Source organism: Symphodus melops, assembly GCF_947650265.1.
Source record: "Symphodus melops genome assembly, contig: scaffold_263, whole genome shotgun sequence".
Classification (NCBI taxonomy): domain Eukaryota; kingdom Metazoa; phylum Chordata; class Actinopteri; order Labriformes; family Labridae; genus Symphodus; species Symphodus melops.
This window is the reverse complement of record NW_027636417.1, coordinates 10,001-37,373: the sequence shown is the minus strand read 5'-3', so window position 1 is coordinate 37,373 and position 27,373 is coordinate 10,001. Positions and strand designations below refer to the sequence as shown.

The window sequence follows — 27,373 nt, the reverse complement described above, 5'->3', positions numbered from 1 at the left end:
TGTGTGTGTGTGTGTGTGTGTGTGTGTGTGTGTGTGTGTGTGACCACAGACTGGTGTTTGGTGTTACTGATCTCTGAGTCGTGTTAACATCTTTGATTTCACATTAAAAACAAACAGAATCGAACGTTTTTATTTTATTCACAATTTCAGCTGCTTCTCCTCAAGTTCAAACCCTCTGCTCATCTTTCTCCTCCTGACTCTCTCTCTCTCTCTCTCTTTCCTCTTTCTCTCTCTCTCTTTCCCTCTTCTCTCTCTCTCTCTCCTCTTTCTCTCTCTCTCTCCCCCCTCTCTCTCTCTCTGTCTCTACCCCCTCTCTCTCTCTCTTTCCTCTTTCTCTCTCTCTCTCTCCTCTCTCTCTCTCTCTCTCCCCCTCTCTCTCTCTCTGTCTCTACCCCCTCTCTCTCTCTCTCCTCTTTCTCTCTCTCTCCCCCTCTCTCTGTCTCTACCCCTCTCTCTCTCTCTCTCCCCCCCTCTTTCTCTCTCTCTCTCTCTGTCTTCTTTCTCTCTCTCTCCCCCCCTCTCTCTCTCTCTCCCCCTCTCTCTCTCTCTCTCTGTCTCTACCCCCCCCTCTCTCTCTCTCTCTCTCTCCCCCTCTCTCTCTCTCTGTCTCTACCCCCTCTCTCTCTCTCTCCCCCCCTCTTTCTCTCTCTCTCTCTCTCTCTGTCTCTACCCCCTCTCTCTCTCTCTCTCCTCTTTCTCTCTCTCTCCCCCTCTCTCTGTCTCTACCCCCTCTCTCTCTCTCTCTCCCCCCCTCTTTCTCTCTCTCTCTCTCTCTCTGTCTCTACCCCCCTCTCTCTCTCTCTCTCCTCTTTCTCTCTCTCTCCCCCCCTCTCTCTCTCTCTCCCCCTCTCTCTCTCTCTCTCTCTCTCTGTCTCTACCCCCCCCTCTCTCTCTCTCTCTGTCTCTACCCCCTCTCTCTCTCTCTCTCCTCTTTCTCTCTCTCTCTCTCCCTCTCCCCCCCCCCCTCTCTCTCTCTCTCTCCCCTCTCCCTCTCTCTCTCTCTCTCCCCCTCTCTCTCTCTCTCCCTCTCTCCCCCCCCCTCTCCCCTCTCTCTCTCTCCCCCTCCCTCTCTCTCTCCCTCTCCTCTCTCTCTCCTCTCTCTCTCTCCTCCCCCCCCCCCCCCCAGCCTGAATCACAGCTCATCGTGCTCCTCCACCTTCATGCCTCCGTAGTCAGTGATGGTGCTGATGGAGATGAAGTCCAGATGTTCGATCAGTTCAGTCAGAGTCAGACGTCCGTCCTGATGAGGGACACATTGTTTACTTATCGCAGGTCACATGGTGTGGGCGTGGTCACATGGTGTGGGTGTGGTCACATGGTGTGGGCGTGGTCACATCATTAAAGTGGAGCTGAACAGACAAAGGTGTTTTCCTCTGTAATATGAATGTTTGTACCTCTTAAATGATTCACCTGTTCACCTGCACTGAGTCAGCTGTTCACCTGCACTGAGTCACCTGCACTGAGTCACCTGTTCACACTGCACTGAGTCACCTGTTCACCTGCACTGAGTCACCTGTTCACCTGCACTGAGTCACCTGTTCACTGCACTGAGTCAGCTGTTCACCTGCACTGAGTCAGCTGTTCACCTGCACTGAGTCAGCTGTTCACCTGCACTGAGTCAGCTGTTCACCTGCACTGAGTCAGCTGTTCACCTGCACTGAGTCACCTGTTCACCTGCACTGAGTCACCTGTTCCCTCAGAGGAACACATGCAGCACGCTGACTCGTGGAAAAAACAAATCTTTATTTCCGACGGCTCCTGATTCCGACACAGACAACACGTTCTCTGACGCTCCGTGAGCTTCCAATCAGAACGCTTCTACAAACACGTTTCCTGCAGGGAATCATCGGTTTGGAGTCTTACATCATGGGGGCGGAGCCTCGCGTCATGATGTAGCACACATCTTATTCTTTCTGTATTTAACGGACCCAACCTGTGACACATCCACAGGACACGCCCCCCTCCCCGTAGCCCTGCCCCCTTTCTTATTGAAGTGTTCATTCAGGTGATGCTGCTCAGAGCTCGTCGTGTCTCTTGGTTAAATCTTCGCCGTAGTTGGTGGCCTGGCTGCCCACAAACATGTTCCAGTTCGCCAGAATCTCCTTCTTCGTTATCTTCTCATCCTGTTGGACAACGCCAGGGGGCGGGGTTTGATTTTGATTGACAGGAGTAAGAGGAGAGACAAAGAAGAAAATAATTAATCCAGAATTACTGTAATTAGTGTCTCCATGTTAACAGACAGGTGAGGGTGTGTATTCAACACACCTGTGTTAGTGACATCACCGTCAGCATTACCTGTCCTAGTGACATCACCGTCCCTGTTACCTGTGTTAGTGACATCACCATTACCTGTCCTAGTGACATCACCGTCACCATTACCTGTCCTAGTGACATCACCGTCAGCGTTACCTGTCCTGGTGACATCACCGTCAGTGTTACCTGTGCAAGTGACATCACCGTCAGTGTTACCTGTCCTGGTGACATCACCGTCAGTGTTACCTGTGTTAGTGACATCACCGTCAGTGTTACCTGTCCTAGTGACATCACCGTCAGCGTTACCTGTCCTGGTGACATCACCGTCAGCGTTACCTGTCCTGGTGACATCACCGTCAGCGTTACCTGTCCTAGTGACATCACCGTCAGCGTTACCTGTCCTGGTGACATCACCGTCAGTGTTACCTGTCCTAGTGACATCACCGTCAGCGTTACCTGTCCTGGTGACATCACCGTCAGTGTTACCTGTCCTGGTGACATCACCATTACCTGTCCTAGTGACATCACCGTCAGTGTTACCTGTCCTAGTGACATCACCGTCAGTGTTACCTGTCCTGGTGACATCACCATTACCTGTCCTAGTGACATCACCGTCAGTGTTACCTGTCCTAGTGACATCACCGTCAGTGTTACCTGTCCTGGTGACATCACCATTACCTGTCCTGGTGACATCACCGTCAGTGTTACCTGTCCTGGTGACATCACCATTACCTGTCCTGGTGACATCACCGTCAGTGTTACCTGTCCTGGTGACATCACCATTACCTGTCCTGGTGACATCACCGTCAGTGTTACCTGTCCTGGTGACATCACCGTCAGCGTTACCTGTCCTAGTGACATCACCGTCAGCGTTACCTGTCCTAGTGACATCACCGTCAGTGTTACCTGTCCTAGTGACATCACCGTCAGCGTTACCTGTCCTGGTGACATCACCGTCAGTGTTACCTGTCCTAGTGACATCACCATTACTTGTCCTAGTGACATCACTGTCAGTGTTACCTGTCCTGGTGACATCACCGTCAGCGTTACCTGTCCTAGTGACATCACCGTCAGCGTTACCTGTCCTGGTGACATCACCGTCAGTGTTACCTGTCCTGGTGACATCACCATTACCTGTCCTAGTGACATCACCGTCAGTGTTACCTGTCCTAGTGACATCACCGTCAGTGTTACCTGTCCTGGTGACATCACCATTACCTGTCCTGGTGACATCACCATTACCTGTCCTGGTGACATCACCGTCAGCGTTACCTGTCCTAGTGACATCACCGTCAGCGTTACCTGTCCTAGTGACATCACCGTCAGTGTTACCTGTCCTAGTGACATCACCGTCAGCGTTACCTGTCCTGGTGACATCACCGTCAGTGTTACCTGTCCTAGTGACATCACCATTACTTGTCCTAGTGACATCACTGTCAGTGTTACCTGTCCTGGTGACATCACCGTCAGCGTTACCTGTCCTGGTGACATCACCGTCAGCGTTACCTGTCCTGGTGACATCACTGTCAGTGTTACCTGTGTTAGTGACATCACCGTCAGCGTTACCTGTCCTAGTGACATCACCATTACCTGTCCTAGTGACATCACCGTCAGTGTTACCTGTCCTAGTGACATCACCATTACCTGTCCTAGTGACATCACCGTCAGCGTTACCTGTCCTAGTGACATCACCGTCAGTGTTACCTGTCCTAGTGACATCACCGTCAGCGTTACCTGTCCTAGTGACATCACCGTCAGTGTTACCTGTCCTAGTGACATCACCGTCAGCGTTACCTGTCCTAGTGACATCACCGTCAGCGTTACCTGTCCTAGTGACATCACCGTCAGTGTTACCTGTCCTAGTGACATCACCGTCAGTGTTACCTGTCCTAGTGACATCACCGTCAGTGTTACCTGTCCTAGTGACATCACCGTCAGTGTTACCTGTCCTAGTGACATCACCGTCAGCGTTACCTGTCCTAGTGACATCACCGTCAGTGTTACCTGTCCTAGTGACATCACCGTCAGCGTTACCTGTCCTAGTGACATCACCGTCAGTGTTACCTGTCCTAGTGACATCACTGTCAGTGTTACCTGTCCTAGTGACATCACCGTCAGTGTTACCTGTCCTAGTGACATCACTGTCAGTGTTACCTGTGCAAGTGACATCACTGTCAGTGTTACCTGTGCAAGTGACATCACCGTCAGTGTTACCTGTCCTGGTGACATCACCGTCAGTGTTACCTGTGCAAGTGACATCACCGTCAGTGTTACCTGTGTTAGTGACATCACCGTCAGTGTTACCTGTCCTAGTGACATCACCGTCAGTGTTACCTGTGTTAGTGACATCACCGTCAGCGTTACCTGTCCTAGTGACATCACCGTCAGTGTTACCTGTCCTAGTGACATCACTGTCAGTGTTACCTGTCCTAGTGACATCACCGTCAGTGTTACCTGTCCTAGTGACATCACCGTCAGTGTTACCTGTCCTAGTGACATCACCGTCAGTGTTACCTGTCCTAGTGACATCACCGTCAGTGTTACCTGTCCTAGTGACATCACCGTCAGTGTTACCTGTCCTAGTGACATCACCATTACCTGTCCTAGTGACATCACCGTCAGTGTGCAGTGCCTATGTGAGGGTGTATACCTTGTTGGTGTCCGTCTCGTGGATCAGGTGTTTGGCCTCATTGTCGGCGTGGTCCACTTCTCCAGGTAGAATCCACTGAGCCACCTCATTAGCGTCCAGGTAACCATCTTTGTTTGTGTCTCTGAACTCAGAGAAGTGTTTCCTCTCCGTCTGGACCCACTCAGGCTCTGACTCCCCATTCTCAGGTGAGAACATGTCCCCTGTGGAGACACGCACAATTACATAAACATACATCAGGTGAGATGAAAAGGGGTGGAGTCAGTCAGGCTTTCTTACCAATGTATTCATCTAAGTTGATTTTTCCGTCCCCATTCTTATCGATGTCTTCAACCGATTCCTGAAAAATAAAAAGGATGAAGGAGTTCGATCACAAACTAAAAATATAATAAGTAAGACACACTGACGTGACTCCATGGAGGCCTGAATGGCGCCATCTTGTGGTCAAAGATGCCACATGGTTCACTGTCCTGCTGGATTAATTATTACAGTCAGGTGTGCCTGCAGCGCTCCTGTGCCACGCCTCCCTCGACATGTTTGTGTTGTTCTGCTGAGTCCAGTTGTCATGTTGTTTGGTAATTAGATTGTTTTATGTTTGTTGACACAAAGGAACCATCGCTTCGACCGCTCCTCTCTTCGGCGGTCGGCCCAGAAACTCGATCAAACTAAGGAGGCTGCACCTGGACTTCACCTGCTGCCGAGGCTTTTTTTAACCAGCTGTGAGTCACTGGAGGTTAAAGGGGAGGAGCTTTAATGTTTAAGTCTAAGATCATTCGAGTATACCTGCACCACCACGTCTCTCATGTAGTCAAACTCCTCCGGGTGGAGGAAGGCGGTGAACTCCTCTCGTGTGGCAATGCCGTCTCTGTCTCTGTCAGCCATCTTGAATCGCCTCTCATCCCGGGTCAGCATGGATTTATATGTCGCTTTGTCGTCGACGTCGTGGAACTCGTCATCTGGAATCGAAAGTTTAAATTCGAAGACTCTCAGGACTTTGGATCTATGGTCGACTCAAACCATAATGATTCCTGGTTGTTACCACGGCAACAACAAAAAGGAGTCCTGACCCCAGATACGGACTTATGGATTGTTTTTAATTTATAGAAGTAGCCGTAATGTCCTGCACATGGTCTGACCCTTGTGTCGTTATAAATGGATCAGCAGGTAAACAGCAGATTTAAAGGTTACCCATGTAATATCCGTAGGTGGTGTTCTTGTACTCCTCCCAGCTGATCTTTCCGTCCTGGTTCTTGTCATAGTCATTCCAGTGCTTGTTCACGTTCTCCTGGATGTACCTCCTCTGACGGTGTTTGATCCAATAGTGCAGCTCGCTGTGGCTCACGAAGCCGTCTTTGTCCGTGTCGATGCGATCCACGATCTTCCTGCAGAGACAGGATGTTAAAGGGTTAAACAGTTATCAGGTGAACAGGTGTTGCAGCGATGGAAGCGGGCAGTGGAACTGCTTCAGATAGAAGTGATTGTACCCGAGCTAAAAAGCCTCTGCATGTTTCTAATAAGCTCCAGCAGCAGAAAGCTGCTCAAACTAGGATCAATGTTGGAGATGAAACATGGAGAGAGGTTAGAACGCAGAAAGCTTTACAGACCCATGCAGAGCTGGCTAAACACTGAAGCTACAGTGTCCACCACATGCAGAGCTGGCTAAACACTGAAGCTACAGTGTCCACCACATGCAGAGCTGGCTAAACACTGAAGCTACAGTGTCCACCACATGCAGAGCTGGCTAAACACTGAAGCTACAGTGTCCACCACATGCAGAGCTGGATAAACACTGAAGCTACAGTGTCCACCACATGCAGAGCTGGATAAACACTGAAGCTGCAGTGTCCACCACATGCAGAGCTGACTAAACACTGAAGCTGCAGTGTCCACCACATGCAGCGCTGGCTAAACACTGAAGCTACAGTGTCCACCACATGCAGAGCTGGTTAAACACTGAAGCTACAGTGTCCACCACATGCAGAGCTGGCTAAACACTGAAGCTACAGTGTCTCTTCATGCAGAGCTGGTTAAACACTGAGGCTACAGTGTCCACCACATTCTGAGCTGGCTAAACACTGAAGCTACAGTGTCCACCACATGCTGAGCTGGCTAAACACTGAAGCTACAGTGTTCACCACATGCAGAGCTGGCTAAACACTGAAGCTACAGTGTCCACCACATGCTGAGCTGGCTAAACACTGAAGCTACAGTGTCCACCACATGCAGAGCTGGCTAAACACTGAAGCTACAGTGTCCACCACATGCAGAGCTGTGTGAGAGGAGGGGGGGAGACAGCTCTCTGTGATGATTAGAGTTTAGACTGCAGTACTCATTTTAAACACTAGGGGCAGAGTTACAGACTGCTCCTTTCATAAATTACAGCTCAGATGAAAACACTCTGAGACTGAACCGATCAATATTAACATCACTTGAATTTCCTTCGGGATCAATAAAGTATCTATCTATCTATCTATCTATCTATCTATCTATCTATCAGTGATTGATTGTTTCTGTCTGAGCAGCAGCTAAGTAAAAGTGATGATGAAGGTGAGGAAGACCTACGCCAGCTTCTCCTTGCTCTCCTCAGGGGTCAGCTGGTCGAACGTCTTGGCCTCCTCCTTCCCAAGAAACGCCTCGTGGTCGTACTTGAAGCTGTTGGCGTCCTCATGGGCGTGGTCACTCAGGTCGGCATGGTGATGAATGCGTTTCTCCTGAGCAGGTACGGCGAAGGCTACATCAGCCAGGATGCAGAGAGACACGAGTGACGTGAGCATCTTCATGATGGACTGTTGTAAAAACACAGAGAACGCAAAGGGTTAAACTCTGATTTAAAGTGACAGTTCTCAATAAAAGAATTAACATTAGCATTAGCATTAGCTGTACATGTTGGTGTATCTGTCGACAACTCTACTCCTAGATTGAATTCATTATTTTTAATGAACTTTAAAAAAATGTCCAAACATGCAGCTCATGAATAATCAGAGGGAATAATCGATAAAGAGCCCAGATACAGTGATGATGAAGTATTAACCTAATGAAGTTATAAGTTCACTTTAAACACTTTCTAAGTTACTGTTTGTTCTTTCACTCTCTCAAAGATAAAAACATAAACTCACCATCTCTCCTCTGCAGCAGCTCAATCCACGTTCACGCTTTGTTCCTTTAAATATCAACGTCGCGAGGGCGGAGCTTCTACTTCACGCATCCAATCACCATCGTCCAGAGGCAAACTGTAGCAAATGAAAAGTTGTCAAATCCTCACGCTCTGATTGGCTGTAAACCGCCACGTTGTCACGTCAACGCAACTCTTTATGATTCAACAAAATAAAAGTCTCCCGGTGTATTTACAGTGTTTCATCAGTTAACCTTTGACCTCTGACGTCATACACAGAAATAAGATTCAGGATTTTATTTGTCACATGCTCTTACAGGTGTTCAAAGAAATGTAAAGACAGTTCAGCAAGGCTATGCAATAACAATAAATACTCAATTATTAATACACTGACAGTAAAATAGAATATAATGTAAAAAATGAAAGGAGTTATTTGAATCTACCAAATAATAAAATAAAGAATAGTGTAAAGTGACCGGGGTCCAGTAAAGTAGTAATGTACAAAACAATGTGCAGATTGAGTCCTCAGGGTGGGTTCAGGTAATGTGGGACATTTTTGTGTTTGATATTTTCATATTAAGAAACATCATTATAAAATCCCCAAGATGTCTCCTCATAAAATCAGATCTCATCTTAATCTGTCTGAAACAGTGGTTTTAAAATTTAGAAATACTTAAGATAAAAACTTAAATTAATGTACAAGAACATTTGTTCTACCATTAGTGCTGTAACGTAAGTTTTATAAAATTATGCTTAACCTAATTAGGTTAATTATAGGGTAGCCACGAGGGGGAGCTAGGTTTTCCTATTTGCTGGCATATACTTAAACGTTACTCAACAATACGCGATTGCCGCAAGGTGGCGTCTCATCCACGTTTCTGTATACAAACCGTTTCTAGATAAAGAGCAATGGACAGAAAGTTGTCGACTTGTTCCTTTAAAGTAGTAGTTACCAGAGTTAGCGAACCCTAACCCTAGCAATAAACTACTCTGGCTAGCTAATTATAGAATCACTATATAAATCTGAAACTTAAAAGACAAACTATGTTACTCTACAAGGTCAAACATTAAAAACATGGAGGGAAGACTGAGGGCCTGAAATAGAAACTATTACAACACATTTTCAAAATATTATGACATCATTTGATACACAAATACATCAACAAAATAATTCTGTTCCTAATTTCATATATTTTGTCTTTGAAACAGCTTTAGTCTAAATCCTGTCTTTGAACTTTCTTCAGGTACGTCATCCTCCATGTTTGACATCAAGTCAGTATTGATTTCAGTAACATGACTCCCTGCTTACATTCAACACCAATCTTTATTTGCTTAAATGTTCTGGAAGAAATGCACTTAAGCTTCAGTGTCCCATGTTACACTTTCCACATGTGGAGGATCTGAACATGAAAGAATTCATATATACAGAGTTATGGAACAGCCTTCAGAGTTCAGCTCGTCTCTTTGGAACTTTATTTTGAAAAACATGACACATTATTTTTTCATGTTCCTGCTTTGACAGGAGGGTCTGTTCTGTCCTGGACTCCCCCCCCCCCCCCCCCCCCCATGCCACTGAGACTTCACCCTGCAGAAAACAGTATTTACCCGTGTTGCATGTTTACTCGTGTTGCATGTTTACTCGTGTTGCATGTCTACCCGTGTCGCATGTTTACTCGTGTCGCATGTTTACCCGTGTCGCATGTTTACCCTTGTCACGTGTCGCAAGTCTCCCTGTGTCGTATGTTTAGCCGTGTCGCAGGTTTACCCGTCACGTCCACCCGTGTCGCATGTTTACTCGTGTTGCATGTTTACCCGTGTTGCATGTTTACCCGTGTTGCATGTTTACTCGTGTTGCATGTTTACCCGTGTTGCATGTCGACCCGTGTTGCATGTCGACCCGTGTAGCATGTTTACTCGTGTTGCGTCTACCCATGTTGCATGTGTGAGAAATTAACTAGACTTCCAGGAGACAGCAAATGTTCTGAAGAATGAAGGTGAAAGAAAGCCACAGGAGGGCATCCTCTTTCTCAGACAACACCATACAAAATGTAAATGTAATTTGATTATCACAGAGTCACTGTCTCCAGAGGACAGGATACAGGAAACTTCAAATAACTATTGTAATGTAAAGATCACCATTTGTTAAGTGTAAGGTCACCTCCCTCCATCTCTCTGTACTGCATATAAGGATTTGTAATGTAAGGGTTCGGGAGAAGATGCTCTGGCCTCTCCTCCGTGCTGCACGTATTAAAAGAGATCTGATTCAAGCGCCACCGTGAAGTTCTTCTTTTGAGAATTAGCAACTCTCCACCTCGTAAAAGGAGAATTTTCCACGACATTATGGCGACGAGAGGATGGGATAGACGTTCCGCTGATTGCTCCCTGAGACTGAACTGAAGGAGCTGCCGGCCGGGAAAATTCCGCTCCGACAAACGGAGATTTTGGATCCCACCTGACGTCAGATACAGGGTGCAGACAGCGGACGCTCTATCTAAGTGAGTACGGCGTTTGAATCATTTGCTCAATTTGTAAAAGCCTAGGTAGCTGAAACGTAATTTAAGTCCTTTGGGGTGGTTTCAGTTATGCTTTTCGGGTCCATATAGTGTTTTATGGACGCCATGCCCATGTAATACCGGTCTTGGAGGTTTATGTTTTGGTAATTCCCATACCCTGCGCGGTGATGGAGGTTGATGTGTAGTGTGTTTTGTTGATGTGTTGTGCGTTTTATATGTTTAGAGTGTCTTAAACGAGAAAAGTTAAGAAAAAGAAAAAACGAAAAATGAAACTAAAATATCTAACGAACAGCACGAGGCTGTCTGCACTTAAAGAATAAAACACGTGAAACAACGATTATTATAGATATACAAGGCCCCACTAAAATAAAATGGGCGTATGAGTGATAATCAAAAATAAAAACTTTGTTTGCGACATTCAGTGTCTGGCATGCAGATTGTATGCTATTAAGGTGCGTTGCTCGGAACTTATGTGTCATACAAACCACCTGGCTGAATTAAGTTGCGAAAAGTTTTAGTGTGTGTTTGATAAGATCCAACCATACACTGTATGGGAAGATCAGTGTGATTGTGAAGTTGTGTGAGTGATAAGCCCATTGAACGTTTAAGCAAACCTGTCCCAGTGAGTCACTGAAAAACATGGGGAATAAAACCGGGAAGTTAAAAATGCTAGATGACCCTCTTTCAGGTCCTGCTAAAATAATGGCAGAAAAATGGGGGAAAAGTGTTGTTAAGGATGTTCCACTTTGGCACCATATAACTGAGGGGGTGTTTCCAATTAAAGGTACATTAAGCATAGAATGTTTAGAAAGGTGTAGAGTTATGTTGGAAGAAAAGAAACAGAAAGTAGGAAAGAAAGGTATTGACTGGCAAGCTTTCCAAAAATGGGAAAGAGAAGCAGAAATACAAAAGAAAGCAGAAGAGGAAGTAGAAGAAGAAGGTTTGTGTGAAAGTAAAGAGCAAAAGAAACGTAGGGCAAGAGAAAGAAATCTGCCTCCTCCATATGCTCTCCCTGCCATTACTGCCCAGCCGTCGACACCTCCTCTGCTAAAAGCGGCGTTGATTAATGGTCTCCATCCGGGACTGAAGAATCGTGTCATGGCTACTTGTGTAGGCTGGGAAACAGAGCCCATGACAACTGTATGGACACATGTTTTGCACGCTGAAAGAAATCAAATTGATTTGGATTTTAAAGAAGCAAAGAACCTTCAATCTGCTCAGACGATGTATTACCAGAGAGGTAACCCGCAGGAACCAGGACAAAGACAGCAGTCACAACAGAACAACAATGGCATGAGGAGCAGAGGAGGGAGGAGAGAGGGGCCACACAGATCACTTCAAAGGAGGTATGAAGACAGACGCAAGAGAAAGTGTTACAGGTGTGAAGGTTATGGACATTTGTCACGTGAGTGCGCTACCCCCGACTCTTCTCGAGGAGAAAGAAGAGATGCCAAGAGAAACCTGGCCACATGCTCCACTGCAGGGACTTTCCATTCAGGCTCCAGGACTCCCCTTGATGCAGCCATAGGAAATGGAGGAGGCAGGTCAGAGTAGTGAGCAGCACATACAGAGACAAACACACACGCACACAAACACACACACACACACACCTACACACAGAGAAACACTGATTCGACTGAAAAAGAATAAACTGCAACTAACACTGTAATGATAATTAAAATTTTAAACAATCTTGAATTTTAGAAATAGAATAGTATATTGTTTTCCAGTCAAAATGTAATTTTAGACGAGATAAAAGATATCCATTTAGTCCTGAGACTGTTTTTGAAATCATTGTTTTATAAATTAAAGTGCTATTGTTGAACTTTCTAAATCTCACCATACCTCCCCCATCGTGCCTGAAGAAAAAAAAACAAAAAAAAACAAATTGGGGTTGGAATTCATTAAAGTACTTAAGGGATGTAAATGAAGGTGGTCAGCATCAGACAGATGTCTGTAACACCTAATGTTAATCAGCTTGGGTTTTTTTTGTTTGTTTGTTTGTTTTAACAAATGCAAATTCTAGCATTCTTCTTTTCATCTTGACTCACAGTTCTGGGTTGCTTTCACAATCAATGGTGCATTTTTATTCTTGGATGTAGATACCATAGGGTGTTCTTCTCCAATTTTTCACTCTGGATTGAAATAGAGCTGAGAAATTAGTTTTTTATCAACCATTGTGTATTAATACACTTGTTCAGTATATTGACAGTGTCTGTGTATATGTTTCCCTATGCAGAGGCATTGTCAAGCTGAGACAGTGTTTGTTGTTTGTCCATTTTTGTTTTCTGGCAGAAAACGGTCCGATATTTTGCAGGACAAGTTTGCAAGCTATTTTTAGTTTTTTAAAAATGCATTATTTTACTCCGGAGTTTCATAAATTTGGTCCTGATTTACGTCCACAATCTTGGATGTTAAAAAACTGCAAAAACAAACAAACGGTTGCCTAATTGGTTTGAACAGGCTATTGTTGTCCATGGATTTTAAAAAGGGTGGAGATCTCCCTACCCCCACACATGGGGGTAGATATTTGGCCATGACTGACTTTTTTGACTTGAACTCCTGACACAGATAAAGCTTCAACTGACTTGACACAAGCTTTATCGAGTTCCCTCTGTCTATGACTACCAGACACTACCAACCTTTTTAAATCTTTTTGTGCACTCATGTGATTTTAAAATGAAGAACAGTCTTAACCTTACTCTTTACAGCTCAAGATGGAGAACCACACCCCTGTCTGTGTCAAAAACCAAGAGATGCACTCTTTGACACTCTTTTCATTAACTTTGATTTGTTTGTACTAACACTGCTAACCTGTCTGCTCAGGCAGCTGTACTATTGGGAAGGATTTCACAGTACATACTGACTTTAAATATGCATTTCATCAGTATGTAAATGTCAGCTCATACAGGTGCTAATGACCCAGAGTCACTGGGATTTGAAGCTCCTGGGACTGCTGCTCTTTCACCTGTCTCCCCCACTCTACAAATGTTTTATCTGTCCAAAATGACGTTTTTACCCCTCAAAGATATCTCTGTGCCTCAAAAGTTTGACACATGGTCTTGACCATGTGTCAAAGGGGTGGATAACCATGTTTTCTAAGTTGTCTTCCCTAAGGTGAAAGCGGCCCTTCTGGGGATTACATTGGTGAAACTCCACAACATCCAGCCTGGAGATGGAAAGGACCTGAGAAGGAAGCATGGACGTTTTAACCACGGTGGACAAGAACCAGATCTGGAGCTGCTGACAACAACAACTGCTGTCCAGATAACTGAGAGGGACACCTGGAGATGATGACAACATCCACTGACGATCGGATAGCTGAGAGGGATACCAAGATCCATACATCACTGCAAACCTTTTTCGAGCCATGGCACCGACGGAAGAACGACGATCTAACCTACGGAGTGCTGAGAGAGGACGCCGTGGGACGATTACCTATCATCAACTGATTCACTATACTGATACTTAGACACCCCATCTCTTACAGAAGGGTAAACATGGACTGTGTACAACAACAGATGAAGACACAAGATTCAACACAGGATCGGAACATCCAACAAGGGCATGATCAAAAAACTTGCCACAGAGAACTGTTTCAACAACATAAGTGCCTATTTTGTTATTATTTTGTTTTGTTTTTGTTTTATTTTTTTATCTCTTTATTTGTTTTTTCATTCATCTTTTCACTGTAATGAACAGTCTGTTATAATGACCTTGTATGATAATTTCTATAAATGTTGTTTTGACACTTTGTGTCAAAAAGGGAGGAATGTGAGAAATTAACTAGACTTCCAGGAGACAGCAAATGTTCTGAAGAATGAAGGTGAAAGAAAGCCACAGGAGGGCATCCTCTTTCTCAGACAACACCATACAAAATGTAAATGTAATTTGATTATCACAGAGTCACTGTCTCCAGAGGACAGGATACAGGAAACTTCAAATAACTATTGTAATGTAAAGATCACCATTTGTTAAGTGTAAGGTCACCTCCCTCCATCTCTCTGTACTGCATATAAGGATTTGTAATGTAAGGGTTCGGGAGAAGATGCTCTGGCCTCTCCTCCGTGCTGCACGTATTAAAAGAGATCTGATTCAAGCGCCACCGTGAAGTTCTTCTTTTGAGAATTAGCAACTCTCCACCTCGTAAAAGGAGAATTTTCCACGACACATGTTTACCCATGTTGCATGTTTACTCGTGTTGCATGTTTACCCGTGTTGCATGTTTTTCTATGTCGCATGTTCACCCTTGTCACGTCAACCCGTGTCGCATGTTTACCTGTGTAACGTTTACCTTTGCGTCTCAGCTGAACCTGTGACGAATAGTTTCATCAGGACAAATCAACAATCTTTGCGTTAGTCAGAACTGAATGAATTTATTGATCACAGTACAACAGTTAGAGCCATTCAAATAATTACATCAATTGAAGTCAGATCACAAGAGAAAGAATTACTGTAATAAACAAAGAGGATTATGGGAACTCTACATCAGGTAAGACTGAGCGACGACAAAGGGACGAATGGGCGCCGTCGTCCTCATCCTTCATGAATTGCTAAGCGTAAATATCCATACACATAGTCACGTTAATGAGCTGCTACACTCGCCTGAAGGCGCCATGAACATTCAACCAATGACAGAGCGCCAGAGTCAGAGCACGGGGCAGAGACAAGATGGACCTGTGCTTAAAGCTAAGCTAATTAGCTACAGTTAGCTAACAGGCTAACATGGGCAACAAACTGTGTGAATAAAACAAAAAGATAATCTTTATCTTTATAGTGTTAGAGATTATCTTCATCATTATAGGATTAGCGATTATCTTCATCATAAATATCTGATATGATGTCTGACGTGGTGCCTATAAACAAGCTAAGCTAACATTAGCAGCTGCTCGGCTCACAGCCTCTCCTGATGTCTTCCTGAGTTCAGAGTGGAAGTTCAACATGAACACCAGGCTAACCCTAACATGAATGCTAGGCTAACCCTAACATGAATGCTAGGCTAACCCTAACATGAATGCTAGGCTAACCTTAACATGAATGCTAGGCTAACCCTAACATGAACGTGTCCGTCACGCCAACAAAGTGACAGGCGCACAAACAAAAAAGATCTGTAGAGTTAGCAGCTCTAAGCACAGGTTCATAATGTGGTTCATAAGTGTGTGTGTCTTTCAGAGTGTGTGTGTGTGTCTGAGTGTGCGTGTGTTTCAGACTGTGTGTGTGTGTCTGAGTGTGTGTGTGCGTTTCAGTGTGTGTCTGAGTGCGTGTGTTTCAGTGTCTGAGTGTGCGTGTGTGTCTGAGTGTGCGTGTGTGTCTGAGTGTGCGTGTGTTTCAGTGTGCGTGTGTGTGTCTGAGTGTGCGTGTGTTTCAGTGTGTGTGTGTGTGTCTGAGTGTGCGTGTGTTTCAGTGTGTGTGTGTGTGTGTGTGTGTGTGTGTCTGAGTGTGCGTGTGTTTCAGTGTGTGTCTGAGTGTGTGTGTGTTTCAGACTCTGTGTGTGTGTGTGTGTGTGTGTTTCAGACTCTGTGTGTGTGTGTGTGTGTTTCAGAGTGTGAGTGTGTGTGTGTGTGTGTGTGTTTCAGAGTGTGAGTGTGTGTGTGTTTCAGTGTGTGTGTGTGTGTGTGTGTGTGTGTGTTTCAGAGTCTGAGTGTGTGTGTGTTTCAGTGTGTGTGTGTGTTTCAGAGTGTGTGTCTGAGTGTGTGTGTGTGTTTCAGACTCTGTGTGTGTGTGTGTGTGTGTGTGTGTGTGTGTGTGTGTGTGTTTCAGAGTGTGAGTGTGTGTGTGTCAGAGTGTGAGAGAGATATGAGGCGCATTTCTTTGTGCTTTTTGTCGTTTGTCCTTTGAAGCCACCGTAGCTGTCTACAAGACAAACAGGAGAAAGAGTGAATATGGACATTATTGAGAGTAACCGTGGCAGCTGATATGAAGCTCTCGTTCAGCGTGTTCAGACTGTTTTTAACGCGTGATGGAGGCCGTATAAAAAGGCATGCAGGCACTACATCATCTAAGACATTTTTATGGTCCATCAAAGTTTCACATTTCTGGGCTAAAACATTTCAAGCTGAAAAAGCATTCCTATGAAGAGCAACAGTCAGAAGCAGAGCGAGGAGCTTTAATGACATGCAGGCTGGTTTCTTTAACACAAGACGCTCCCACACTCTCCACCACCAGAGGGCGCCACAGTCTGTCAAGGATCATGCAATGTGATGGTGTTTTTGGACTAATACCTTCAGATTCTACCTGCTCGCTGTCAGAATTGTAGAAAAACGTGTTCGCGTTCAAATCCCTTCAACATGTTGCTGACATCGTTGTGCATTTTAGACAGTGAGCAAAATAAAACAAGAAATGAACCAGTATCGTGTGTCTAAGACTCAAGTGTTGTTGCCGTGGTAATGATGTCAGTTGTTTCCAGAGGTATCAATTCAAAGTTGAATATTGTGGTCACAGCCCTGATGTGCCCTGACAGAGTGTGTGTCGGACAGTGTGGGGGTACGTCAATGAGCACACCTTAATTACATTAATACAATGTTAATGCTACCTGCCAGACAAACAGACTCACCTGTTCAACCGGCTGCCTCTATCAATACATTGATTCTTTCAATTTAGCACAGGGTCCAGAGTAACCTGCTCTCTGATTGGTTCTCCCTGGTACAGCAGGATCTTATGTAGCGAATGGATGATGATTGATCAGTTTTTTAAGATGAATTGGTCGTTGACCTGTAAACAGAGCTGACAGGTGTGTAAATTTCTGTGAGGATTGTGTTCATCATGACAGGATTCAATCAGTAGAAGGTAGGGTAAGTCCGAGTCCTTCAAGTCCCTAAAGTCCCTCAGGTATCCTTCAGGCCTCTCAGGACCTTCAGGTCCGTTGTCAAGTTGGGTTTATTTGTGCTGGGCCAAAACGTCGTTGAAGATGTTCAGGAACATGTGGACGTGGTACTCTTTGAAGACCAACGCAGGACGGAAACGGATTGAGTGAGATCCACAGCCACCCAGAAGGACACCTGTCAATCAGAAGTACTGTTAACTGTCTGTACACCTGTCAATCACAGGTACTGTTAACTGTCTGTACACCTGTCAATCACAGGTACTGTTAACTGTCTGTACACCTGTCAATCACAGGTACTGTTAACTGTCTGTACACCTGTCAATCACAGGTACTGTTAACTGTCTGTACACCTGTCAATCACAGGTACTGTTAACTGTACACCTGTCAATCACAGGTACTGTTAACTGTACACCTGTCAATCACAGGTACTGTTAACTGTACACCTGTCAGTCACAGGTACTGTTAACTGTACACCTGTCAATCACAGGTACTGTTAACTGTCTGTACACCTGTCAGTCACAGGTACTGTTAACTGTCTGTACACCTGTCAGTCACAGGTACTGTTAACTGTACACCTGTCAATCACAGGTACTGTTAACTGTACACCTGTCAATCACAGGTACTGTTAACTGTCTGTACACCTGTCAGTCACAGGTACTGTTAACTGTACACCTGTCAATCACAGGTACTGTTAACTGTACACCTGTCAATCACAGGTACTGTTAACTGTCTGTACACCTGTCAGTCACAGGTACTGTTAACTGTCTGTACACCTGTCAGTCACAGGTACTGTTAACTGTCTGTACACCTGTCAGTCACAGGTACTGTTTACTGTCTGTACACCTGTCAATCACAGGTACTGTTAACTGTCTGTACACCTGTCAGTCACAGGTACTGTTAACTGTCTGTACACCTGTCAATCACAGGTACTGTTTACTGTCTGTACACCTGTCAATCACAGGTACTGTTAACTGTCTGTACACCTGTCAATCACAGGTACTGTTAACTGTCTGTACACCTGTCAATCACAGGTACTGTTTACTGTCTGTACACCTGTCAATCACAGGTACTGTTAACTGTACACCTGTCAATCACAGGTACTGTTTACTGTCTGTACACCTGTCAATCACAGGTACTGTTTACTGTCTGTACACCTGTCAATCACAGGTACTGTTAACTGTACACCTGTCAATCACAGGTACTGTTAACTGTCTGTACACCTGTCAGTCACAGGTACTGTTTACTGTCTGTACACCTGTCAATCACAGGTACTGTTAACTGTCTGTACACCTGTCAGTCACAGGTACTGTTAACTGTCTGTACACCTGTCAATCACAGGTACTGTTTACTGTCTGTACACCTGTCAATCACAGGTACTGTTAACTGTACACCTGTCAATCACAGGTACTGTTAACTGTACACCTGTCAATCACAGGTACTGTTAACTGTCTGTACACCTGTCAATCACAGGTACTGTTAACTGTCTGTACACCTGTCAATCACAGGTACTGTTAACTGTACACCTGTCAATCACAGGTACTGTTTACTGTCTGTACACCTGTCAATCACAGGTACTGTTTACTGTCTGTACACCTGTCAATCACAGGTACTGTTAACTGTACACCTGTCAATCACAGGTACTGTTAACTGTCTGTACACCTGTTAGTACCTTTGTCTCTGGCCTTGTTGAGCAGGCTGGTGCGTGTGGAGTCATCACAGATATCGATGGCACAGAATGTCCCCTGTCCTCGAGCTCGGCTCAGTATGCCGGGGTACTGAGCCTGAAGAGATTAACACACACACACACACACACAGACACAGACACAGACACAGACACAGACACACACACACACACACACACACACACACACACACACACACACACACACACACACACACACACACACACACACACACACACAGGTCAGATGACAAAGAGCAGAACCACTTGCAGTGAACTACACACTGTTGGTGAGTAACTCTAGTGTTAGTGGTAATGCTAATGTTTATGCTATTGCTGATACGATGTCGTACCTGCAGCTCGTAAAGGCCGTTCATCAGAGCCTTCCCTGAGCGACACACTTCTGCCAGAAGGTTCTCTCTGCGGATCACATTCAAGACTTCAGCCAGGATCAGGTTCTTTGAAGGATCCCCCATCCAGGTGTTAAAGATACGGTATGCCTAAATAAGGAAGCAAAGGAAACACACGTTTCTGTAACACGTGTCTGTCTGCGTCACATGCTCTGAATCAAAGAGTGAATGTGAACCTTGTCAGCCTGCAGTTCATCCTTGTAGAAGTATCCTCCGGTCAGCAGCTTCTTACTGAAGGACACAATGTCTGCCGGGTCGTCCATGCCCCAGTGCTCATGAGCCCAGAACTTTCCTGTGGCCCCGCCCCCTGTCTGAACCTCGTCCACGTGAAACGCACAGCCGTGCTGGGGAGGAAAGGGTTAAGACGCTCACATCGATCAGTAATGAGGGAGTGTGCTCTCTGAGAGTTATTATTTAATGTCCTGCTGACAGTCTGAACCTCCATCACTGCTGATTGAATAACAACAAACTAACGTCACAGGAATGCTCATGATTTCATGTGTCAATAAATGTCCAATATTATTATTGAATGTGTAATCTGGATGAGGGCAGACATTTACTGCAGATCTGTTTCCATAGTAATGGCACTTACCTTGCGTGCAATGTTGCGGAGGCTCTTGAAGAAGTCAGGGGAGGCGTGGTTATCTCCACCTTCAGCCTGGATCGGCTCGATTACAATCCCTGCCACCGGCTTTCCCTTCTGTCTCCACCTGACGATCAGATCCTCCACCTGAACCATCGATCAATTATATATAGTTATAAATCATATTCACAATTATATATAGTTATAAATCATATTAACAATTATATATATTTATAAATCATATTAACAATTATATATAGTTATAAATCATATTAACAATTATATATATTTATAAATCATATTAACAATTATATATAGTTATAAATCAGTTATAAATCATATTCACTTCTGCCGCCAGCTGACTATCAGCTTTATTTTTATTGGTATTTGATCACACACACACACACACACACAGTCACACACACAGTCACACACACACACACACACACACACACACACACAGTCACACACACAGTGTGTTTCACGGGGGTGAAAACTCAAGCTTTTGAATTTGACCTCCAGGGTGGAGTGAAACTGATACGGGGGGGCACCTGCAGCAAACAGTTCAACCTTTACCCGAGCACAGGGCGACCATACGCAGCGTTTAGCTAAGACCTGGGAGAACTCGCCGCACAGGGCGACCATACGCAGCGTTTAGCTAAGACCTGGGAGAACTCGCCGCACAGGGCGACCATACGCAGCGTTTAGCTAAGACCTGGGAGAACTCGCCGCACAGGGCGACCATACGCAGCGTTTAGCTAAGACCTGGGAGAACTCGCCGCACAGGGCGACCATACGCAGCGTTTAGCTAAGACCTGGGAGAACTCGCCGCACAGGGCGACCATACGCAGCGTTTAGGTAAGACCTGGGAGAACTCGCCGCACAGGGCGACCATACGCAGCGTTTAGCGAAGACCTGGGAGAACTCGCCGCACAGGGCGACCATACGCAGCGTTTAGCTAAGACCTGGGAGAACTCGCCGCACAGGGCGACCATACGCAGCGTTTAGGTAAGACCTGGGACAACTCGCCGCACAGGGCGACCATACGCAGCGTTTAGCGAAGACCTGGGAGAACTCGCCGCACAGGGCGACCATACGCAGCGTTTAGCGAAGACCTGGGAGAACTCGCCGCTAAACAGGAAGTTGTGTTGTACTGAGTGTCACGCTGTAAAGTTCCACTGCCCACTACTGGCCGGGCGGGAGAACTACATGGTTTTCACTCAGAGACCTGCCGTGTAGACGGTCTGTAGTTTGAATCCGGAGTGGAGTCGTTGCTGCGTTTCTGTCACAGCGTCTCTGTGTAAGCCAGAGACACACACACACACACACACACACACACACACACACACACACACACACACACACACACACACACACACAGTCACACACCTCCTCCAAACAGCGTGCCTCCTCCTGAGCGTTCTCCCGGGTGAACTCCTCCAGAGGATACTGCAGTCTTGGGAACGGAGCAATCGGCCAATCAAACGATGGCACGTCCAGTTTGTGGATGGCTTTAGAGTGTGTTGTTGCTAGGCAACCTGAAACAATAAATAAGCATTGAGTGAGTGAGGAACAGCCTTTAGTTCGCAGTTTGGATCTCATTTTAATCTCATAGAATAATATTTTTTATAAATATTAAAATGTGAATATCAATCTGTTAAAGGTCACACAGAGAGATACACACCCATCGTCCGGCCGTGGAAACCACCCATGAAGGATAAAATACTGAGATCAGGACATCCTGGAGTCTGAGACACAGAGTCAGGACATCATTCAATGTTCACAATTTATTAATCATTATTATGAATGTGTCTCACCTGGTTTATCATGCAGCTGCTGATGTCTTCTTCAGACGGCGTGTTGTGTCCTCGCTCTTTATTCTGCACCACAAAAACAAAGGTCACATGAGGTCAATAAACCAGCCAATCAAACGGCAGATAGGATAATTTATTTATTGAAACATGTAAGGTCAACCAGGTGAACAGTGAACCAGGTGAACAGTTAACCAGGTGAACCAGTTAACCAGGTGAAACAGTTAACCAGGTGAACCAGGTGAACCAGTTAACCAGGTGAACAGTAAACCAGGTGAAACAGTTAACCAGGTGAAACAGTTAACCAGGTGAACCAGGTGAACCAGTTAACCAGGTGAACAGTAAACCAGGTGAAACAGTTAACCAGGTGAAACAGTTAACCAGGTGAACCAGGTGAACAGTTAACCAGGTGAACAGTTAACCAGGTGAACCAGTTAACCAGGTGAAACAGTTAACCAGGTGAACCAGGTGAACAGTTAACCAGGTGAACAGTTAACCAGGTGAACCAGTTAACCAGGTGAAACAGTTAACCAGGTGAACCAGGTGAACAGTTAACCAGGTGAACAGTTAACCAGGTGAACCAGGTGAAACAGTAAACCAGGTGAAACAGTTAACCAGGTGAACAGTTAACCAGGTGAACCGGTTAACCAGGTGAACCAGTTAACCAGGTGAACCAGTTAACCAGGTGAACCGGTTAACGAAGTGAACCAGTTAACCAGGTGAACCGGTTAACCAGGTGAACAGTGAACCAGGTGAACAGTGAACCAGGTGAACAGTGAACCAGGTGAACAGTTAACCAGGTGAACAGTAAACCAGGTGAACCAGTGAACCAGTTAACCAGGTGAACCAGTTAACCAGGTGAACCAGTTAACCAGGTGAACAGTTAACCAGGTGAACAGTTAACCAGGTGAACCGGTTAATCAGGTGAACCAGTTAACCAGGTGAACAGTTAACCAGGTGAACCGGTTAACCAGGTGAACCAGTTAACCAGGTGAACCAGTTAACCAGGTGAACCGGTTAACGAAGTGAACCAGTTAACCAGGTGAACCATTTAACCAGGTGAACCAGTTAACGAAGTGAACCAGTTAACCAGGTGAACCATTTAACCAGGTGAACCAGTTAACGAAGTGAACCAGTTAAAGAAGTGAACAGTTAACCAGGTGAACCAGTTAACCAGGTGAACCAGTTAACCAGGTGAACCAGTTAACCAGGTGAACCATTTAACCAGGTGAACCAGTTAACGAAGTGAACCAGTTAAAGAAGTGAACAGTTAACCAGGTGAACCAGTTAACCAGGTGAACCAGTTAACCAGGTGAACCAGTTAACCAGGTGAACCGGTTAACCAGGTGAACCAGTTAACCAGGTGAACCGGTTAACAAAGTGAACAGTTAACCAGGTGAACCAGTTAATGAAGTGAACCAGTTAAAGAAGTGAACAGTTAACCAGGTGAACCAGTTACTGAAGTGAACCAGTTAAAGAAGTGAACAGTTAACCAGGTGAACCAGTTAATGAAGTGAACCAGTTAAAGAAGTGAACAGTTAACCAGGTGAACAGTTAACCAGGTGAACCAGTTAACGAAGTGAACCAGTTAAACAGGTGAACAGTTAACCAGGTGAACAGTTAACCAGGTGAACCAGTTAACCAGGTGAACCAGTTAACGAAGTGAACCAGTAAACGAAGTGAACCAGTTAACCAGGTAAACAGCTAACCAGGTGAACCAGTTAACCAGGTGAACAGTTAACCAGGTGAACCAGTTAACGAAGTGAACCAGTTAACCAGGTGAACCAGTTAACGAAGTGAACCAGTTAACCAGGTGAACAGTTAACCAGGTGAACCAGTTAACGAAGTGAACCAGTTAACCAGGTAAACAGTTAACCAGGTGAACCAGTTAACCAGGTGAACAGTTAACCAGGTGAACAGTTAACCAGGTGAACCAGTTAACCAGGTGAACCAGTTAACCAGGTGAACAGTTAACCAGGTGAACCAGTTAACCAGGTGAACAGTTAACCAGGTGAACAGTTAACCAGGTGAACAGTTAACCAGGTGAACCAGTTAACCAGGTGAACAGTTAACCAGGTGAACAGTTAACCAGGTGAACCAGTTAACCAGGTGAACAGTTAACCAGGTGAACCAGTTAACCAGGTGAACAGTTAACCAGGTGAACAGTTAACCAGGTGAACAGTTAACCAGGTGAACCAGTTAACCAGGTGAACAGTTAACCAGGTGAACAGTTAACCAGGTGAACCAGTTAACCAGGTGAACAGTTAACCAGGTGAACCAGTTAACCAGGTAAACAGTTAACCAGGTGAACAGTTAACCAGGTGAACCAGTTAACCAGGTGAACCAGTTAACCAGGTGAACAGTTAACCAGGTGAACAGTTAACCTGGTTTACTCACCCTGTACCAGATGAACATGGCTTTGTAGGCGTTTTCATTGGAGCAGGAGCCGCACGCCATCGTCTGAACACGAGTCATGCCACTGGGTGCTACCTGCCAACAGAATCACACACTGTATTAAAAACACATTTAAACGTGATGTATGTCACAATAACTGTGTGTGTGTGCGTGTGTGTGTGCGTGGGTTTCCTGTGTGTGTGTGGGTTTCCTGTGTGTGTGTGGGTTTCCTGTGTGTGTGTGTGTGTGTGTGTGTGGGTTTCCTGTGTGTGTGTGGGTTTCCTGTGTGTGTGTGTGTGTGTGTGTGTGTGTGTGTGTGTGGGTTTCCTGTGTGTGTGCGTGGGTTTCCTGTGTGTGTGCGTGGGTTTCCTGTGTGTGTGTGGGTTTCCTGTGTGTGTGTGGGTTTCCTGTGTGTGTGTGGGTTTCCTGTGTGTGCGTGGGTTTCCTGTGTGTGTGTTCTGCATATGCTTGTGTGTGTGTGGGTTTCCTGTGTGTGTGTGGGTTTCCTGTGTGTGTGTGGGTTTCCTGTGTGTGTGTTCTGCATATGCTTGTGTGTGTGTGCGTGGGTTTCCTGTGTGTGTGTGGGTTTCCTGTGTGTGTGTGGGTTTCCTGTGTGTGCGTGGGTTTCCTGTGTGTGCGTGGGTTTCCTGTGTGTGTGTGGGTTTCCTGTGTGTGCGTGGGTTTCCTGTGTGTGCGTGGGTTTCCTGTGTGTGTGTGGGTTTCCTGTGTGTGTGTGGGTTTCCTGTGTGTGCGTGGGTTTCCTGTGTGTGTGTGGGTTTCCTGTGTGTGTGTGGGTTTCCTGTGTGTGTGTGGGTTTCCTGTGTGTGTGTGGGTTTCCTGTGTGTGCGTGGGTTTCCTGTGTGTGTGTGGGTTTCCTGTGTGTGCGCGTGGGTTTCCTGTGTGTGTGTGGGTTTCCTGTGTGTGCGTGGGTTTCCTGTGTGTGCGTGGGTTTCCTGTGTGTGCGTGGGTTTCCTGTGTGTGCGTGGGTTTCCTGTGTGTGCGTGGGTTTCCTGTGTGTGCGTGGGTTTCCTGTGTGTGTGTGGGTTTCCTGTGTGTGCGCGTGGGTTTCCTGTGTGTGTGCGCGTGGGTTTCCTGTGTGTGTGTGCGTGGGTTTCCTGTGTGTGTGTGGGTTTCCTGTGTGTGTGTGGGTTTCCTGTGTGTGTGTGGGTTTCCTGTGTGTGTGTGGGTTTCCTGTGTGTGCGTGGGTTTCCTGTGTGTGTGTGGGTTTCCTGTGTGTGCGCGTGGGTTTCCTGTGTGTGTGTGGGTTTCCTGTGTGTGCGTGGGTTTCCTGTGTGTGCGTGGGTTTCCTGTGTGTGTGTGGGTTTCCTGTGTGTGCGTGGGTTTCCTGTGTGTGCGTGGGTTTCCTGTGTGTGTGTGGGTTTCCTGTGTGTGCGTGGGTTTCCTGTGTGTGCGTGGGTTTCCTGTGTGTGTGTGGGTTTCCTGTGTGTGCGTGGGTTTCCTGTGTGTGTGTGCGTGGGTTTCCTGTGTGTGTGTGGGTTTCCTGTGTGTGTGCGCGTGGGTTTCCTGTGTGTGTGTGGGTTTCCTGTGTGTGCGTGGGTTTCCTGTGTGTGTGCGCGTGGGTTTCCTGTGTGTGTGTGGGTTTCCTGTGTGTGTGCGCGTGGGTTTCCTGTGTGTGCGTGGGTTTCCTGTGTGTGTGCGTGGGGTTTCCTGTGTGTGTGTTCTGCATATGCACGTGTGTGTGCGTGCGTGGGTCTTGTGTGTTTGTGTTCTGTGTGTGCGTGCGAGGACGTGAGTGTGTGTGTGTGTGTGTGTGTGTGTGTGTGTGTGTGTGTGTGTGTGTGTGTGTGTGTGTGTGTGTGTGTGCTACTGACTGAGAGGAGACTCTCTGTGATTTTATCTGCAAAGTTCTCCGGCGGCAGGATCCCGAGAGCGGGACGGTTCACCATCGTACTCTGAAACACACACACACAGAACACACACACACAGAACACACACACACAGAACACACACACACACAGAACACACACACACAGAACACACACACACAGAACACACACACACAGAACACACACACACAGAACACACACACACAGAACACACACACACAGAACACACACACACACACAGAACACACACACACAGAACACACACACAGAACACACACACACAGAACACACACACACACACAGAACACACACACACAGAACACACACACAGAACACACACACAGAACACACACACACAGACCTGTGTTACTGTTTGTGTGAAACTCATACAAGTTAAAAGTTCATTTAAAATTAATTTACACAACATGTTTCATCAGCCTGACCTGAACTACACCTGCATCTATGAACTACACCTGCATCTATGAACTACACCTGCAGCTTTAAACTACACCTGCATCTATGAACTACACCTGCAGCTCTGAACTACACCTGCAGCTTTAAACTACACCTGCATCTATGAACTACACCTGCAGCTTTAAACTACACCTGCAGCTCTGAACTACACCTGCAGCTTTAAACTACACCTGCAGCTCTGAACTACACCTGCAGCTCTGAACTACACCTGCATCTATGAACTACACCTGCAGCTTTAAACTACACCTGCATCTATGAACTACACCTGCAGCTCTGAACTACACCTGCAGCTCTGAACTACACCTGCAGCTTTAAACTACACCTGCAGCTTTAAACTACACCTGCATCTATGAACTACACCTGCAGCTCTGAACTACACCTGCAGCTCTGAACTACACCTGCAGCTTTAAACTACACCTGCAGCTTTAAACTACACCTGCAGCTCTGAACTACACCTGCAGCTTTAAACTACACCTGCAGCTTTAACCTACACCTGCAGCTTTAAACTACACCTGCAGCTCTGAACTACACCTGCAGCTTTAAACTACACCTGCAGCTTTAACCTACACCTGCAGCTTTAAACTACACCTGCAGCTCTGAACTACACCTGCAGCTATGAACTACACCTGCAGCTTTAAACTACACCTGCAGCTCTGAACTACACCTGCAGCTCTGAACTACACCTGCATCTATGAACTACACCTGCAGCTCTGAACTACACCTGCAGCTTTGAACTACACCTGCAGCTTTAAACTACACCTGCAGCTCTGAACTACACCTGCAGCTCTGAACTACACCTGCAGCTTTGAACTACACCTGCATCTA

The 27,373-nt window shown here is 45.9% G+C and overlaps 2 protein-coding genes across 3 annotated transcripts in view; both read right to left on the bottom strand.

Moving 5' to 3' along the window:
• Positions 1-1,132: 1,132 nt before the first annotated feature.
• rcn3 (reticulocalbin 3, EF-hand calcium binding domain) lies at positions 1,133-8,138 on the bottom strand (the record flags this gene model as incomplete). 2 transcript variants are annotated; one of them, XM_079373369.1, is made up of 7 exons in its annotated part: positions 8,017-8,138; positions 7,463-7,686; positions 6,089-6,282; positions 5,684-5,856; positions 5,180-5,240; positions 4,904-5,103; positions 1,133-1,240 (listed from the first exon to the last, which is right to left on the bottom strand). In XM_079373369.1, exons 1-7 carry the CDS (start codon positions 8,017-8,019, stop codon positions 1,133-1,135), a joined length of 963 nt encoding a protein of 320 aa, XP_079229495.1. In that variant the 5' UTR covers positions 8,020-8,138. The 2 variants fall into 2 exon arrangements, with proteins under 2 accessions (XP_079229495.1, XP_079229494.1); XM_079373368.1 differs by lacking the exon at positions 1,133-1,240 and adding an exon at positions 1,724-2,123 and having other exon boundaries at positions 8,017-8,132.
• A 6,743-nt stretch (positions 8,139-14,881) lies between these two features.
• Positions 14,882-27,373, bottom strand: part of abat (4-aminobutyrate aminotransferase) — a 17,929-nt gene continuing 5,437 nt past the window's right edge. Inside the window, exons 6-15 of the mRNA XM_079373367.1 lie at positions 26,060-26,140; positions 24,231-24,323; positions 21,840-21,902; positions 21,707-21,770; positions 21,412-21,560; positions 20,032-20,169; positions 19,616-19,783; positions 19,383-19,529; positions 19,018-19,129; positions 14,882-17,523 (exon numbers count right to left, since the gene is read on the bottom strand). Of these exons, the coding sequence (XP_079229493.1) occupies positions 17,402-17,523; positions 19,018-19,129; positions 19,383-19,529; positions 19,616-19,783; positions 20,032-20,169; positions 21,412-21,560; positions 21,707-21,770; positions 21,840-21,902; positions 24,231-24,323; positions 26,060-26,140 (1,137 nt within the window). The 3' untranslated portion in view covers positions 14,882-17,401. The remainder of the gene's footprint in view (positions 17,524-19,017; positions 19,130-19,382; positions 19,530-19,615; positions 19,784-20,031; positions 20,170-21,411; positions 21,561-21,706; positions 21,771-21,839; positions 21,903-24,230; positions 24,324-26,059; positions 26,141-27,373) is intronic.